The sequence below is a fragment of the Morone saxatilis genome, unplaced genomic scaffold (assembly GCF_004916995.1).
Source record: "Morone saxatilis isolate NCDOM2014 unplaced genomic scaffold, NCSU_SB_2.0 Contig22, whole genome shotgun sequence".
NCBI lineage: Eukaryota > Metazoa > Chordata > Actinopteri > Moronidae > Morone > Morone saxatilis.
In genome coordinates, this window is record NW_023339785.1 from 10,470,998 (window position 1) to 10,489,850 (window position 18,853).

Here is an 18,853-nt window from a genome sequence, read left to right on the forward strand (position 1 = left end):
GCCGCAGCTGGACCCTTCTCGTCAGATGGACATTCTGTTGCTAATAGTAACCATTACTGACAGTTCAACAGCAGTTGAAGTTTAACTGACATTGTTACGCCCACCATTTTGTCCAGTTCTGTAACAAATCTTTTATCAACAAAATTTGTTGTAGCTTTTTGTAACTATTGTTTGTAATTCTAAATACTGAATTTGTAGAAAATGCTTATAGGCGGTAAAGGAAGTGATACATTTTAGTGATGCATACAACTTATAGGGAAGTGTTCAATGACGATTAAGTTGATGACGCACAGGACGCTCAGTGGTTTGCATCCTGAGTTGTGTGTTTAGTTAGGTTAAGCTTATTCATGCCTTATTGTTACCCAGAATTGTTCTTGTAACCATTTAGAGTTAAATCATTTTCATTTTTAAAATACATGTGTGTGAGCTACTCATTGACAAGGATGTTGAAACAAAAAAAATCCCCAAAATAGATGCAATGTCATCATAAAATGGGAGGATGTACAGCTGCATACTGTATTTCTACTGTTTGCAACATGCTGCACCGTGTTGTATTCTGCTCGCTGTCAGGTTGTCTTCAGTGTGATTGAAGCCATGCACTGCCAATGGGCTCATTTTACCCTGTACCAGCTAAGTTGATGACGCATTAGTGACTGACCAGTATTTTCTAAATTGAATTTTCCAAGCTGGCGCCTGTCCAGAACCAGCTGCCTGTATTCAGCAGGCATCACCAAACAGTAGCCTGCATGTGTTTGGCAGCCGGAGAGCATTCCTACTTCATTTATCCGAATTCTCCAGGCCTTGGGAGTTGACAGAGTTGGTAATCAGTGTCCACAAGCATAATCCCCATGGTCTCAAGACACCACACAATCAGATCTCGCTCTCTTTCTCTGTTTTTCCCTACCTCTCCTTCTGTTTCTCTCAGATTATATATATAAAATCTGTTAAAATCACATTGCAAGAGAAAATACAGCCACAAATATGCATTCTAACGCAGTATCCGTATATACACAACATGTGTGAGGGCCATCTGCAGCCCTATTCCTGGGTGGGAAATCTATACCGACTCCAATTATTTCTCTTGTAGATCCTCATTTTCAGGTAATATCTCCATAGGAACCTGCTCCCACTCTCCTCTCAGCTTAATGTATTATGCTCCCAAGAATTCTCCTCCCTGGTTTGTTTTCATTAGGCTACCTGTAATTTTCTAGTGTTTCTGGTGAAACTTTAGTGTGTGTGTGTGTGTGTGTGTGTGTGTTACTTTAATTGTCATTTTTCTAGGGGAGGATTAATTATTCTGGCAGTAACCATGATCGTTTTTATTTGTAAAGGTTACACCTCTGCAGTGGCAATTTCCAGTGTGTCTGACAGAGAGGCTCCATTTCTACTCCAGAGAAAATGAGAAACTCTAATAAAAACAACATTGCCAACCAGAGTGCAACCAGAGTACTTGGGAGACATTAGTAGACATTAGAAATGTGGCTGCCCATGTGAAGAGACTTGAGCTTTGAAAAATAAGTCTGGTGCATGCTGCTTGAAGACGAGGAGCCAGCAGTAGCGACAAGGGAAACAGGGAGAAAAATAAAGCTTCCTCTGCATCACTGGCAAGAAAGCTGGTGATCATCTGACTCTGCTTTTTCATGCCCAGCTGTTTTGAGTTTAAGTCAGATGGTTTTTTTTTATACCTGTGAGACCAACCTTACTACAGAGACAGTTTCTTTCCTCATTTTTGGTGCTGTAATTCAGTGATTCTTGACACTTGTGCTATAGCCAGACTTCACTGCGAAATATTAGTCAATAATACTTCACAGATGTAAATCTGGAACAATAAGGCAAAGATAAAAGCTGTATAAAGAACAATAAGACAAACCTTAAATGTCTGAAATCTTCACTAGTTTGACAAACAATGCAACTGCTGGCACGCTACAATAGAGAGGATCTGGAGACATCAAACTCAGTGTGACTCAGCACCCAGACAGCATGACTATCGGCAGTTTCGTTGTCAGTGCAACTCCAGGAATCTCCTTAAAAAACACTTTAGGAAATGTCAGCTTCTTCCGATCAAATACGGGAAAGTGTTCCATTCACTGTCTATTTAAAGCAGCTCTCAAGCAGCCAAATCACACTGTCACTTTTAGCCAGTTGAAGGCACAATCTGTGATTCAAATTGGAACAAATGGGTTGGCCCACTAGCAAAGTTCGAAACACAGATTTTAAACAAGCTCTCATGCCAAATTGACAGATCTCTTGATATACACTCTCACTAAACAACTAAATCTGAGATATGAATATATTCTGATGCTGAATATGGTTCATTCACATAATATTTGAAAGCACAGGCCTATTGAGTTACGGTCAGTTGAGATGCACACAAAATACACAGTGGACCCTTCCTAAGTCCCGCCCCTTTTTGCTCTGTGCTCCAATAACAGTTGAGAAAGCCTCGGTCAACTTTCTCCTTTCCTATGTGCTAGGCTCATAGATATTGAAAAGACATGTTAGCTAGCTGATGTTAGCAAAAGACTAGCTAACTAGCTAGCTAATTAACACCAATCATTACCTAGCTAGTTAACTAGCATTTGCTACGGAGCAAAACATTAGCTAGACACTAACTAGCTAATTTACATCAGTGGTTAGTAACGTTAGCTATTTAGCAAACACTTTGCTAACATTAACTAACTTAAAGGTCCGGTGTGTAACATTTGTGGATCAATTGGCATAAATTAAATTCATAGATGTGTTTTCATTAGTGTGTAATCACCTGAAAATAAAAATAGCTGTGTTTTCATTACCTTATAATAAGCTGTTTTCATCTGCAGGTGTCCCAGGTTGCTGCCATGTTGAATCACCATGTTTCTACAGTAGCCCAGAACAGACAAACCAAACACAACACTGTTAGATGCCACTAAATCCTGCCCACTGGACCTGTAAGATGTGACCATATAAATATATATATATATACATAACACATTTAAGGACAGGAAAAGAGAGAGCTGACCGAGGCTTGCCCAACGTTATTGGAGCCCAGAGTAAAAAGGGATGGGATTTAGGAAGGGTCCGTTTTAATCTAGAAATCTAACTCACTCACTCACAAATATAAATGATAATGATAATAAAGCTGTATTTTTAATTTCCCTATGTATAGGTTGGTTTGATAGTGTCAACCGTAATTTAAACAATGGGACTTCAGATTAGAAACTGCTTTTATGAGTAGTTTTTGTAATGGCTTGGCAACCCATGTCTCCTAGAAATTACATTTATATATTAAAAATTCTTTTTTTTCCAATTATGAGATGCTAAGAAATGTAATTGCTGCCTTAATTATGTTCAGGCAACAATTGCAGCCACAGGATTTTGACACCAGAGACCAGGGTTTGTATCCTGACTCATGTGCGTGGTTAGATTTTGGCAACAGAATCACTTTGGTTAAGGGTTAGAGAAACATGGTGGTTTCGGTATGTTAAGTGTTTCAAGTCACTGTTGACTTTTTTTCTATATTTAACCAAGACCATGATCTTTTGCTGACCTTAATCAAGTGCTGTGGCTGCTTAAATCTAACAACTAAAAAGTTTTATCACACGTTAACTTATTTGTTATGAGTGCATATTGTATGGCTTTAGCAGATATTATAGGAAAAGCAAATTAAATACTTTGTAAGTTAACCTTTTACAGTATCAACATTTTGAAAACATTTTTGTCATTATGTTGATAGAAAACAATCTGGACAAGATTACATTTATTAATAAATGTACTTGCAGTTGCAAATTGTTAATGTAGATATTATTGTAACATATCATTAGTGCTATATTGTATAGGATTTTCTTTGTCTATAATATATATTTGCTGATATATTTGAAATAAACTATATATGTATAGTGTTGTCAAACAGAATTTGAACCCATGAGTCTCTATGTGTTTTAAAACCAGGGAGGACTTTAAAAGGACCAAAACCAAAAGGACACAATGTTCGCCAGTGTGACTGTCTAAGTTGCTGCCCACCTCGATCTATCACAGGGCTGCCTATGGCTCCCAGGAGGCCACTGCACTGTGCAGCCCTCACACCACCTTGTCCCCCACACCTCCCAACCCCCCGCCTCCACCTCCATCACCACCCCGCCGTGAGTGACAGGCTTCCAGTTCCGCCTGACTGGAGCCTCTATCTCCTAACCCTCAAGGACAACTAAGAGGACATATTGTCATCAACTCATCTTTCTCATTCCCACGGCCGCCTCCTCCATAGATGCACATATGCACAGACTCTTGCTCTGCCCCCCTCCCTACACACACACATACACACACACAGTACACATTGCGACCCAGTCACCTGTAACAACATCTACGTGACCTTTGCTTAATGCCTTCGGGTGCCACACCAGAACCCATTCGCACAAACAACCTGCAGGTCTGGCTGTGCCTGCCGCTTCCCATTCAGTCCTTTCACTGTGAGTCTGTGTTTGAAACCATCTACGTGAAGATTATTAAGAACCTCTTCAGACAGAAACCTTGAACAGAGGAAATAAACAAGCCATTGTCTGTGAAGGCTTCACACTCCTGAGCTTGAATGGCTTCCTAGCTGTGGAGGTCTGAATTCTTTATCTCATACTGTACAACATCTTGTGATGTAAGAAAAGACTAGCTGTTGTGCAGGGATATCGGACATAGTAGGAGGAAGTTTCTCAATAAATAACAAGGTTGTTTTCACAGTAATGTTTTTTTTGGCAATCAATGTGCATTTCAGGACAGTGCCAGGTTGTTTGCTATATAACCTTTAAGTGTTAAAATCCACCCTTGAGTTTTGAAAAGTAACAGTACCATCCAAAGAAGCATTGTATTGTTGTTGCTGTTTTGTTCCCTTAAACTAACTGCTCTTATTCCTGCGAGTTGTTTTTGCACTTCAACTGTTGTAGCACTGGTGAGACAACAGAGAGTGGTGGCTGAGCTTCATAGACTCTCCTGCTTATATCCAAAGAAGCAAACTTGACAAAAAACTCTTTTGAATTTTGGGAATGTCAAATCCCAGAAATCATGAAATGTGATTTCAAGGAGCAGCGCAGCCTTTCAAGGAATGGCCAGATTCATGAACAAAGACAGTTTTCTTCTAAAATAATAGATTATTAGCGGACAGGCTAAGAGTAGAGATACCTTAGGATACTTTTTGTGAAATTCTACAGAGGTGGGGGTTGCTACCTGTCCAGTTCCAAACAGCAGACAGACACAGTTGTGACTAGCTGGTGAAAATAGTGGAGCATTTAGCTGCTAAAGAGCCATATTTATATTTATATTTATATGCACATTTGCCACAACAACTTTAAACAGTTCTTTATAGCATGTTATGCTAGCCCCAAGAGGCAAAAAAAATCTAAAAATGCATGTTTAAAATTCCATGTATGTTATTTTTGGTTGTATTTGTTCATCTTTCTTGCAACCCAAATAAAATGAGGAAATAGAATATTGATCAATATGATCAGTTAAATAATAATTTGGGGAAAAACATAAAAATCTTAAGTAGATACAAAGCTCTAAATTTTAAACCTTTGCGCATGTTCAGTAAGGTCCACTTACTAACTTTACTAACGTCATTGTCTTCCTCAGTAAATGGAGTTAAGAAGGGTTAAGAAGACTGTGGAATGCGGATGGGAAAATGCAGCCTTGCGTTATTTTAACCTTTCAAGTCTCCCTATCACTTTATTGATACGCTCATGCTCAAGCCTTCACCGCCACACTCAACTGTATATCCATTTGCTATATGGGCTAATGGTCAGCTCTGTGACATAAGTGTCTCTGAGTGATATAGTAAGTGGACTTCGAGTTAATGTCTGGTGTATTTTTAAATAATCTCACTGCAGCTTTAATGTCACAGTAGATTTTCAAATGTATTGAAAGTCTTTATGAGCAAACTGGTCACATAGTAGCCTTTGTACAGAGAGTGTAATATAAATTGGAGCCCTTCCTATGTGCTGGCCTTTTATCTGCCTGTTCAGTGTCATATGGGAAGCTAATTAACTTTCACAGTACGTTTTTTTCCTGAAAGGTTTTGTAGCCAAGTGACAGTTTCTGTGAATTGCTGTTTAGAAATGGTACAAGATAAGTAAATTAGGAGAAACAAGCCCTCTTTAAATCTTCCATTGCATATTTTCAAAATGTACGATGGAAATAATGAGAATCAACACCAAAAACAAATTATAACGATCATCAGCACTACAATGAGGCAAAATATTGTGTTGTGTTCTGAAATCTTCCCCCTTATTGCAGCATAAATTACACTGCAAGTTTCCCAATGTACTGAAGCATCTATAAGTATCAAAAGAGGCCATACAGAGCCTATTCATTTCTATTTTCAGAATGCCAATTATGGTGCACAGCAGCAGCTTTGAATATTGAACCAGTTGAAGTCAAACTGTTGTAATACATTATTATCTATTTCAACCTGGTTCGGTGGGGAGATTCTCACTGCTGGATTTTCATCAAAAGTGATAGCCTGCTGAAAATGTAATTCACTGTTTTAGTATAAATCAATAAGCCTCCAGAATCTATTCCCCCATTCCACCTTTATGTTAATATAAAAGAAATGCTCAAATAGAACTTTAATTCACCACACAGACTTTCAGACTGTTTAATAGCACCAATTTTATCCATAACTGCTCAATTGACACTTAAATTTCAAGCTCATCTTAATTTGGCTTCTCCTGACGATTTTAAGTTCTACTTCTCTTTGGAGCCAAGGCTACTGTGACCCATGTTAATGGAGATTTATAGGCTAGTGCCATTCTAACAGTGATCTTCTATTAAGAATTATATCCCATTTGATCATTATTACTCTGTTCTCCCACCAAAAAACGTAAAGTCATTGCTATATGTGATGTAGTGTATTTAAAAGTCCTGGATACTGCGTATAAGCTAGCAGACACAAAACATGTTAAATCCTGAGCATGTGAAAGAGTGTAAAGTGAAAGCTAATTTTGTGTTAGAGCCTTAGAGGACATTCAGATGTTTCTGATGAGGGATATAAATCCTGATGGACTCCCATCCGAGTGTATTCATTAATCATGCGTCTCATTGGCGGGCTCTGATTTGCCACTGAGACAGATGAAGATGAACTCAGCAATATATTTCTCATCATAACACAACCCTCACATAAATATTAATAGCATCTTTTCAGCTGGTGGGCATGAATCATTTTTCAGACAGGGAATTTTAAGAGCTATCCATGCATGTCCAAGAACAGTACATAAGCAAGCAGTTGTGATAAACAACACCGCTTTAAGGCAACAGTGAAGAGAAGGCTTTTACCGTACAGAAGATTCAAAGGGTCTTTATTTTACTTACTTGCACCATTTATCAAAACATTTTCTTATTTAACTTGTCAACAGAAATATTTTAATTGCGCAAATGATTATGACTGATGGTAGTTTATGAATATAGCAGGTAAAGCTGCTGTCATGTTGACTGCTTTGACATAGATTTTGTGTTTGAGACATAATTTCCAAGTCAATACAGTAGCTGCTATTATGGATGTTGCTGCGATATAACTGGCTACTATGGGGAGTTAAAGGAGAATTTTACAGTATACTTTTAAGGTCCAGTGTGTAACATTTAGGAGGATCTATTGGCAGAAATGGAATATAATAGTATGTTTTCATTAATAACCTGAAACTAGGAATCATTGTGTTTGCATTACCTTAGAATGACCTGTTCACAGACGCCATGGGCCTCCTTCCATGGAGTCCGCCATGTTTCAATTAATGCAGTTTTAACATATTAAGGTTAATTTTTTGTCTTCTTGCAGTAAGTACCTACATGGGGCACACTCTACCAGGTTAGCTACTGTGCACTCACTGATATTTCCAACATGGGAAACAGCCATCTACACATGACCTGTTTGAGTTGCTGGACAGCAGTTCAGAAGTCTGGACAGGCTGTTCGTACATATTCACTGCAGAATTATTGAATGATGAACAGTTGTCATCAACTATTACAACCCCCTGGTACAAAACGATAGCCAATGATAAATACACAGTGTCACAATGATCTATTGTATTGTATTAGTGATGTAAGGTTGTTTATGTCATTGCAGGTGTATGACCATCAGTACAAAGCTGTGTTGGATGGCATAGAAACAGACAGTATGATGGAGATTGACCCAGGTCAGCGCATTGAGATTTTCAGAATGGGAAACGGGAGCAATGAGGTTCTCGAGGTGCACGACTTCAAAAATGTGAGTAAAAGGTTAAACAAGACCATGTAAGCTATTCTTCTGCTGAAAGCTTGATGCTGTAATTGTATCTACTCTTCAGCGGAGGAAGGATTATGATGTTCACATCCTGCCCTTTTCAAACAGCCAGTTGACAGCATTTATCCTTTGTTGAAGTAATATTTTCTTCTGCAACAATGTTTTCTCCTCTTTTGTCACTCTCAATGACAAACCTTTGAAGCACCTGGGAAATAAAACAATGGAAATTATACTCAGTTAGGTGTAAACGGGGATCAGAAATACTTAAAAATACCTACATGTAATGTCAGTAACTGAATATAAATCAGTAACTGTACTCCTTCAGATTTTGTGCACACGCAGCAGCCAAGAAAGAAAGATTGGTCTCTTACTAAAAGGCGGCTTTCTTCCCGCTAATTCTATACAGTAACTTCTTTTCAGCACAAAGACAAACACCATTAAGAAGCACATCGCTACATGCATTTGTTTCTCACACCTTTTTCAATTACAATTTTGTCTCCAGCAGAACTCATTAACTTACCTTTCATTCCTAAATCCTACTCGAGTGTGCAGGAGGTAACGCTGCACCTCTGAGAAGGGAGCGTGCTGCTTGACTGGGTAATGAATGCTCTTATTCGCACACCATTATTTACAAAGAAATGTTGGGTTGCAAGGCTGAACGTTACAGGATACACCTCATCCCAAACAAAAACCTACATTGAGTTGCTATTGTTTTTGTTACAATGGTCTTTGTCAATCTAAAATGGCTATATGATGGAAACCAAGCACAGCGCCGGAAAACTTTAACCTCTGCAATCAATCTCTGTATTTCCTTCTCTCTCCCTCAACAAGCCCAGTACGTATGTGTGTGTGTGTGTCCCACATATCCACACACACATGCATAAACACACATGCCTGTTGCTTGTTCCACTTCCTGTTAGTGAAGCACATCCCCTGAGGAGATTTGTTTGATTCAGTGCTCCACCATGGAAGACTAAGAAACAAGCGAGTGAGCAGAGTAATTCAAACCTTATTGTGAGAAGAAAATAAAAGGGGGGGGGGCAAAACCATACAAACTACAATAGGTTATTCTAAGTGGTAGCTTGTCCACTGATGTTGGAATAGATTTTTCTAATACAAAAAGAGAGGGTGTTGCATGTATTACACAGACCAAAAGCCACCTCGAAAAACAGTCTGCATCAAGCCTGAGGGCTGTGTGAGGAATGGAAAATGAGGGGATTATGCCACCAGGACCGTGGACCATAGGCGAAATCCATTCACTATTGTTTCGAGCCAATACTACACTCATTTTAACGGGAGAAGATGGAAAAAACAGGAGAAAGAGACATCCTGAGAGAGAGCCACCAGGGTCATTTTTACATTGAAATAAACACTTAATAAATATTCTTGAGAAGCATTTAAAAAGCACATTTAGGAAAATTGGCCATGAACTAAAATAGCTCAATAAAATAACTGCTTTGGTGTTACAGCACAAATAAGTTTATATGTTTTTGACTGTACACCAAAGCAAGGTTAGGATATAATCTGAATACAAACATAACAAAAACTCAACAAAAAGACATTTTGTGTTTAGTTTTTTTTTTTTTTTTCATATTTACAAAACTTCAGATAGTGAAAAATAAAAAAAACTCTTTGGTAAATAGAATAGACTGCAATGACATTATTTTCTGGTACTGTATTTCAGTCATCTATCTCACTTTCCACTTGAAGACTGTAGTTGCCTGAAATTCCTCAAAAATTGTTATAAGACACTGTACTACTGTAGGGCTCCAAAGTAAAGAAGTTTCCTTCTCTACACATCGGTTGGGAAATAAACCAAAAGCCATAAATATGCCTTTATGGAACAAAGAATTGGACTTGCTGATGTTTTCATGTAAATTTGATCTGGCCAACTTTTTCTGATACAAATACGAGAGACATTCCTACCGGCAGTCACAGCTCAGAAGACCCAGAGCTTCTTGCTACAAGGCTGCACAGCACCACTGCATCAGTGTGCCACCTTGTATATAAGAGGTGGACTAAACATTTTGTATCCCAGCACTGCAAGTATTGCACTTCTTCTTCTTCTTTCTATCTCTTACCACCAGGCCAACTAGATCAGCTGTCTGCTTCAACATAACAGCCAACAGCCTCTCAGCACAGCTATTGCTGGCTGGACCAGATTGAGTTGTGCTTCCATACTGTTTTCATATTGTTTTAGCTGCTTACCTTCAAATAGCATCTCGCCTGAAGCTCAAGATAACCAATATCCATAAATCACAACAGAACAGATGATGGAATAAACAGCTGGTAAATGCATCTATAATAAGAAATATTATTGTAATGTTTTTGAAGATTTCTCACTGTTTTCCAACTACCGGTATGTTTTCTAATAGATTATCTACAATGGAGCTGGTACCCTCACTTTGATAACCAGAACTGGTTGTGTCCATATGACTTTTGATATCTCACAGTCAGCAAATCATTACAGTGGATATGATGGTGAAACTAATCAGCTTCAGTGAGTAGCATATAGCAACGACAGAAGCAGTGTAATCCTCATTATCTCTATATTTTATTGTTTGTTTTTATTTTATTAAAATTTGTTTGGAACAATAAAAGTTACTTTTTCTCATAGATTTTTTACCCACCTTATTATAACAGATGTTATGGTGAACATCCTTACTGACAGTCAGGGAACAAAATAATCACCAGCCAACAGTGAACAGTGAACAGTGAAATGCTGTTAAAATATGCCTTTGCACATACTTTATACATTTCTGATGATAAACAATTGACAGGTGACAAATTACCTTTGCAGTGACGAGATAATGACAGCTACGTACGCCTCCAACAAATGGTGTACAGTCCCAGAATTCCTATTCCCTACTATGGATTCAGTCCATGGATTACAAAAATTACCACTGTGGGTTTAACAAGCTAACAAAACAATAATATGTTCTAACTGTTTAAAAAGTCAGATAGTGTAGCAGACAGTTAAACAAATAAAAAAATATAAATAATAATCATTTTTTTATTATTTAAAAAAAAAAAATGTGGGCCTTTTATTGCTTTTATTTGATAGTTACAGCTGAAGATAGACAGGAAAGGGGGCAGAGAGAGAGGGGTTGACACGCAGCAAAGGGCCGCAGGTCGGATTCAAACCCTGGGCCGCTGCAGCAAGGACTCAGCCTCGGTACATGGGTTGCCCGCTCTACCCACTGAGCTAACCGGGCACCCCAATAAACACTAATTTAAGGAAAAATAAACTATAACTAAAGTTAATTAATAGTATAATGTGCCAGTCACAAAAAAATTCACTGTATATGAAACACTGCTCTGTGTGGTTAAACTTTTTTGTGTCTCATGTAGTCAGTGCTGTCTCTGTTTCAGATAGCCTTTAGCAATGAAGATGTGATGGTCAGAGGGGAATTTGAAATGTATACTGTAGGTACTATTGCATCCTTATTTCAGAGCACATAATATGTAAGCAACACAAATCCCCTCCAGCGTTCATCCGTGCAAAAGTTCTTTGAAGCATTTTTTAAATCCATGACTGCAGGAACTACTGATGATTGTAAGGATAGCCTACGGTAACGTTACATACTGCTTAGATTTTGGTGATACTGTGGCAAGAGCTTTTACCAGGCTTCAGAATGTGACCATGATTTATGCAATTAATAGGAAGATAATTATGCATGATGGTTGTATGTACTTTTACATGCAGAAGTTACACATGAAGCCATTTATTATGCTATGGGTTAAAGCACAAAGATTGAGATTGTAAGTTGGATATTTCATGAGCAAGAAATGTCTCTTAAATACATACAATTATGTTGGTAATATTAAGGCATCGACCCAACTAATACCTGCTGACATGACTTTAGTTCCTTTTCACAGGAGCTGAATGATGCATGTGGTTACATGTTTTCTATTCTCTTAAATGAGAGTCTTGCACATGGATACATCATGTGAATATTTTAACACTGTCTGTTAAATTACATCACTTTTCCATTTCTCATCCCTGCGCTAATGCATCTTTCTTAATTTTCTGATTGACCAACCCCAGTAATCATTGTATCTCATCACAACAGTGCCCTCTCTTCTTCTGCTGCAGCTCAACCAATTCAGTAGACCCAAATTAAACAGAGACTCATCACAATAAAGCCAGGCATAAACATTACGCTTGTGTGCTTGAGACTATTATTGCCCCATCCTTTGTTCCGCACAGATGAAATTACATGCGGTAGATTATGACAGGCATCACTTTGTATCATGTCTTGTGCAGCTGGTATCTGGTTTTCAGACTGACAGCTCCACAGAAAATGTAGAAACAGCACCCACATGGTCAGGTTAACTGATTCAAAGGAGATGTCATAGCAATCACCGTGTTACTGTAATTAAATTTAGATTGAATCAAGTCCATTTTCATGGTACCGCTCATAGAATTTTCACTTGATACAATTTTAAAGCAGCCATGGCAGATGTAGATCCTGCCGTCTGTTCTAATACAGTCTGCTGAATGAGCAGCTCTACTCTGCAGAAAATAAATTGGATACAATCTGATCTACTGAAAGTCTTTCAGATTTATTCCGGCTGAATATCTTAGATTAACATAGAATGGCAGCGAGAGAGAATTAACAGATCTTTCTTGCCTATTGAGGCTCTATGTGTCAGACTGAATAGAGCTACAGTCCACATGGTGGAGGATCGTCAGTGGAGCTGAAGAGAGTGACTCCACACTTGACTGCGCAGATTAAGAGAGTGACAGGGACCTATGACTGCCTAATTCAATGGGGGCACTCTCTGTAGAAAACACTTCATTCTCAACAAAGTCACTTGGCTCTCCTGTGCGATATATCCTGCTATAAAGTATTATACAACCACAGTGGAACACCCCCGCCTTTTCACCTCTATTCAGCTTGAAAGCAAGAGCTGTGGTGCAAGGGCCAAGCAGTCATCAATTTTATACTACGCTAAAAGAAAAGAAAAAAGATCAAAACACACCTCTTCTCACTCATTAGGTTTTAACTTCTTTGACTTTTTTAAGAGCTTTGATTATCAGCAAAAGGCTGAGCATTTTAAAATGATCTTCCCAGTGCTTATGGGATATCCACATCACAGCAAGCTAATGAATGATACATATATCTGAATTTCTGAGTATCCCTTCATTTCTTTTTCCTTTTTTCAAAGGGAATCACTGGAATCCGGTTTGCTGAACATCAGAGGTGCTACATCAGGACCCAAACTAGGAAACTACCGACAGAGGCAGAGGTGGAGGCTGAGGACACAGAGTTACTGGTACGCCTCCTCCCTTCCCTGTCTGTACCTCAGACTCTCTGTAGTCCTACAGAGGCTGTCATGCATATTGTAGGAAGATAACCAGAGTTGAGCACTGTGAGCACCACACAAATCCTCAGCCTGTCCATCTTATCCTATCTCCCCCACCCTTCTCACTGAAGAATAAACTGGGGTTTGTGGTGCCTGTGAAACCGTCAGAAAGCTGCCCACAAACCCATAGCCTCTTTGTGGCTCACATCAAATGGTGTTTGCTGTCAATCTTGAGCCAATATTAATTTTTAATCATCTACTCCAAAGGCTCTACCCAAATAGCCTAAAGGGGAAGGGTGCAAGAGAGGTCTGAGTGAGAGGTAAGCCATTAAAATGGTATTTTTTAAAAGATGATTTCTTTGTAAAATTCACAAGACTCCCTCTCTAAGTTTAGAGTGATTCATTTTTTCTTCTCTGGGGTTCTCATAGTCGTATGTGAACTTCAGCAAAAGGAATGGAAGAGATTCAATCAATCAAAATTCCCAATTTTTCAGTGTCACAGTGCAATTCACTGAGTGGGCTGTATGTTCAAAGAGAAAATCCCTTTCTCAAATGTCTCTTCTGCTTGCATGCTCTCATTTACATTTCACATTGTAGCTGGGAAGAAGTACAGTAGTTGGCAAATATCTGACGCTCACGGCTTCATTTTAAAAACAGAATAAACCAATTGTCAGTCCAAGCAAAATCCAGTCTCAGTTTTAACTTTAAGAACACAAGCTGTTACACCCAAAAACCAAACACTGTTTCCTTTTTTCCCCTTTCATCTCCATAATGTCTGATCCACGTTTACAGATACTAATTGCCCAGGCAGCACCATATGTCCATGCCATTTCTGTCTTCTTTTGTGCACTGTGAGGCCTAATTGGCTTAATTCACGGTTCCAAAGTGAATCATTTAAGGCCAGGAAAGTGACTCTGGTTCATTCCAGCAGTTATGGAAGCCTTTAAAATGAGAAAAATAGATGACTTTATACCATGCTCAAGCTGTGGTTTACATTAAGTGGTTCTATCTTTAAGAATAGTCATACACTGCTACAGAGATGACACTGAAGTACACCTTCTTAAATCAGCTGTCAGGCTAAGTAGTGATAACCAAGGAGCAAAACATCTCCAACGTCTCCTGGAAATTATATATGTAAATTTGTTAAATCAAGTACATTGTCAGCTGGATTATATCCGCAGGCAATGTTTGTTCATGTTTTTGAACCCCATGCTAGTCATAGGGAGGTGTCTAAGTTGGATGGTGGGTGTACAAAGTGCAGGATTTGCATCATCCGACATTCAATCAGATTTAGGCCACAAAGGCACCTTGCTGAAATGGTTCAGTTTGCTCTAAGCCAATTTTGCATTGCAAAAGAAGGATACTGTAGGAAAACAAGTGAAATATGTTGTAACTGAATGTTTTGCAGATACATTTAGTAAACAATTATTTTAAAAAATAAAACATATAAAATCATTAAAAATGTTTCCTCTTTATGTTGATAAAAAACATGAACTATGGCAAAGTATATATAAACAGAACATTTTGGGAAATACATTTGTTTGCTTTCATGAGTTAGATGAGGAGATTGATTAGCTTGGCTTAGCAATAAGACTGGAAATAGGGGCTAGCCTGAACGTAACAACATCTGTCTACCAGCTCCTCTGAAACTCACTAATTAACACGTTGTATTTCATTTTTTTTATATAAGCCATACAAAGACCAAATTGTGCTTTTATGAAAGGGTTATCTGCAACTGTTTTTATTTAATTACTTCCTGGTGTTTCGGCTGGTTGCCTGGCTACCACACAGTTACCATTCCAAGACACCAGGAAGTCACAATGCAAAACACGTTTTTAGCTCAGAAGAATTTGTAATGATGTATGACTGAACTAATACATGAGATCTGGCATTTCTAATGTGCACTGGAATTTCTTTGCATAACCCTGAGAGATGAATGAACTCACGGCTGTGCACAGGGCCATCATCTGCTGAGGACATGACAGTGGGGTTGATCTTCTCTTCTAACTCTCAGCAAAAAAGTGAATAAACGTATTTCCCCAAATGTCAAACTAATTATTTAATTAATATGTTTAAAATACCATACAAATGCCACATTACTCTCCCAAGAATTTCAGCTATAAAGAATTTTACTTTTGACATTACTCCTTATTCTGCTGCTAGTATTGCTGCAGTTTTCACTCCAAAAACATTGGATTGTGCAAGAGAAAGACAGTAAATATCAGGGGGGCTATCCTTAGGTAATAGTGACTTTGGCCTGACCTCACCAAGGTCTGTCCTCACATTAGACGGCGGCCTCTGATCGTTCCTCTGTGAGAATCCACCCACATGTGACCCTAGAGAAGATCAGCACGAGTTCCTCCTCGTGTGGTGAAACACATGAAGCTCACAGGGGTTAAAGCCAAGCACTAATGGTTCCTAGCTTAACCCAGCCGCAGGCTTTTGGGAAAGAGGACTCAGAGCAGCCGCAGCAGGCTTTAGAGCTGAGGTGAAAAACAATGGCAAAAATTGTGGAAAAACTGCAAGCAGCTGATAAGGAAATGCAGCCCCTGCGAGGGAGAACCAGGTGACAAACATGAATTGTTTGCCAGGATTTTTTCCTCCCTTTTCAATTTGCCTCCTCTATGAAATGTCTGAGGAGTAATCCCTGAGCTTCATTCCAGTTCCCGTAGTCTGACACAGAAACCACCATCTGCCTCCCTCACACCCCTTAACATTGTCAACGGATGCTGCTTGCTCCATTAAACAGCCACTTAATATGGATGACCAAAGCTCACCCAGCAACCCAAAACCTCCCACTCAGACAACAACTGCAGAAAGAACAAAAGAACAACACCACAGCAGAGCACGTGACAACACCAAAGTCCTGCAAACACTTGTTTTCTCTCATATTGGTCTTTGAGCAGTTATGAGCTCCATTAATAACAGGGTGACCAGAGAGTCATAATAAAGTCTGCTCACACGCAGAAGTGGCCCAGCAAAATTCATCCGTGTCTTAGGGCTGGTTAGTAAACTAGTGAGGCCGATCAGCTAACCGCTAATATGCTAGCCAGCTAGGCAACATATAGCTCTGGTCATCTCAATAATTCTAACTGAGACGGGGTGGGGTGACATGCGGCAAAAGGGCTGCAGGTTGGAATCGAACCCCGGGGCTGCTGCAGTAAGGACTCAGCCCACGCACGCTCTACCAGGTGAGCTGGAACCAACTCCTCCCTCATAATTGTCATAACATGCCTCTTTCGCGGGGCAGTGTATGAGACAATATTTAATTGATTTTTTGTGAACAAACTGTAAGACAAAACAAGGACACATCCGAGCAGATACACAGCAGATTATACTTCCACAACTACAATAGCTTCTTCTATTTTGAATTCTCTGGCTGTCTGTTCCCTCAAAGGTCAGCACCATCAAGACAGTTTGCTATTTGTCAGTGGTTCAAATTTACATGTCAAAGTTCACCAAAGTTGAACTCAACCGCAAAAAAGTTGCACAGATTTACTTTGCACAGACTAGCAAATCCACTTGAGATTAATTGATTTGTGCCATAACTTTTCACTGTTTTAAATGCTGATGTGAAGGCCTTTAATGCCCTTAAGCAATTTTCATAGTAAGTTGAATATGGGTCAACTAAAATTCATCACCTGGTACAGTGAATAATAAAAACCCCACTCCCTGTGTGCAGTATGTAAAAGCTCTTGGACATCATGAGAAAATCTTTGTTGATCTCTGGCAAACATAGCATCACTTTAAACAATGTGTCATGTAGACAGTGTTTCCCGCCTTGGGACACAGTGGCAGGAGAGGGTAAATTCATTAACTACAGCACAACCGGTGTATAATTAAGTTGTGCACTGTAGGCGGAAAAAATACATACACCAGGACCAGGCCGCACAAAACAAATTACCATCATTCCCAAGGTCCAACATTTGATAAAAAGTTCCTTGTGTTCTAATAATACTATATCATTTGTCAATAGCAAAATGGAAAAGCCTTTCAAGGGTCTGTATAAACTGGAGGACTGTAATCATGTTGTCTTTGTGCTTGTCAACTGGCATTTAGAAATCCCTGCCCCATGCTAAAATGCTGACCTTTACCACTTCCCCCCAGGCCCTCTCCTACAAGTTATTGGAGTCGTTTCTCAACTGTGAAGTCAAAGTCAAGTTGTGAGCCCCCTGTCGTGACCTCCATTTACTTTCCAGAGAAGACTCACTTGGCTTCAGTGGTTAAGAGGTCCAATTAGAGAGTGCTGTTTGTGTTCCTCGAGTTTGATTTTAATTTCTGCAGCTACGGGAACGGTGAGTGCACAAGCTCAATGCCAGAGCACCCCCTCCGCCGTACCACCACAACCCCACTACACCAGTCCTCCGAGTCATCATTAGTCTACTGGCCGGTGCTTAAAAGCGGGGGAAAGTGTGTCAAAAGCTTGACACCTCCCGTGCTGAAACGCAATCTTTGATGTGACAGAATGTGCTTAAGTCTTGTTTCCTTTTCTTCTCTGCAGGTCACAACTGACAAACTAGAAGCAGCGTGAAAAGCGAAACTCTAATTCAAGTGAGAGTGACAAGGGTGAACGTGAGGGAGGGGGCACGACCCAATATAAATCATTCTTGCTCCTACTATAGCCCCAGGATTCTACGTCAAGCTTAACTAATGTGCAATTAAGCTTTAGACTGGGAGAAAATCACCTTGTAAAAACATTTGTCAAGTGAACTGTTTTTCTGTTCTGGGTTGCTAATTAACAAGGGAATGGGAAGAGGGGTTTGTTTGTGTGTGTATTTACATATACATGAAGAAAATAAATATCTCCACTGTTAGGGGAGAGCATTACCAAATCTCCTTCATATGTCTCTATTAGACAACACTGACATGTAGTCCCTATCATTAAGCAATAATAGTTTACTTTACAGCTCATGAACTACAGTATCAACAAATTAAGCCCACTGATAGTGCTGGGTGCCAAGCGAAGCATTGTGGTGGAGGGGGAGGAAAGAAGGGAGGGAAAGGGGGAGGAGGGAGGAGAATGCAAGGCTTTATTGTGTCTGTCACATTAAACGATATTGCAGCCACACTCAGAGTAATGAAGACCACTTCTAAAGTCATTTAAAAGTCAAATCATCACTGTCTGTGAATTTCAATGATGTATAATAGAAAGAGCATGCCGGAGGCTCAAGAGGAGGGTGAGAGACAGAGAGAGAGAGGGGGAGAGACAGAGAGGGAGGGAGACAGAGAGAGAGGGAGACAGAGAGAGACAGAGGGAGAGAGAGGGAGGGAGAGAGAGAGAGACAGAGAGGGAGGGAGAGACAGAGGGAGAGA

General features: G+C 39.5%; 1 protein-coding gene across 2 annotated transcripts in view; it reads left to right on the forward strand.

Annotated features, from left to right (window-relative positions):
* The window catches only part of tnmd (tenomodulin), a gene marked incomplete at its 5' end in the record, with an annotated part of 42,745 nt that overhangs the window by 15,821 nt on the left and 8,071 nt on the right, over nucleotides 1–18,853 (forward strand). For both annotated transcript variants that reach the window (XM_035669042.1, XM_035669043.1), the window contains 2 exon segments: nucleotides 8,075–8,215; nucleotides 13,403–13,510. In XM_035669042.1, the coding sequence (XP_035524935.1) occupies nucleotides 8,075–8,215; nucleotides 13,403–13,510 (249 nt within the window).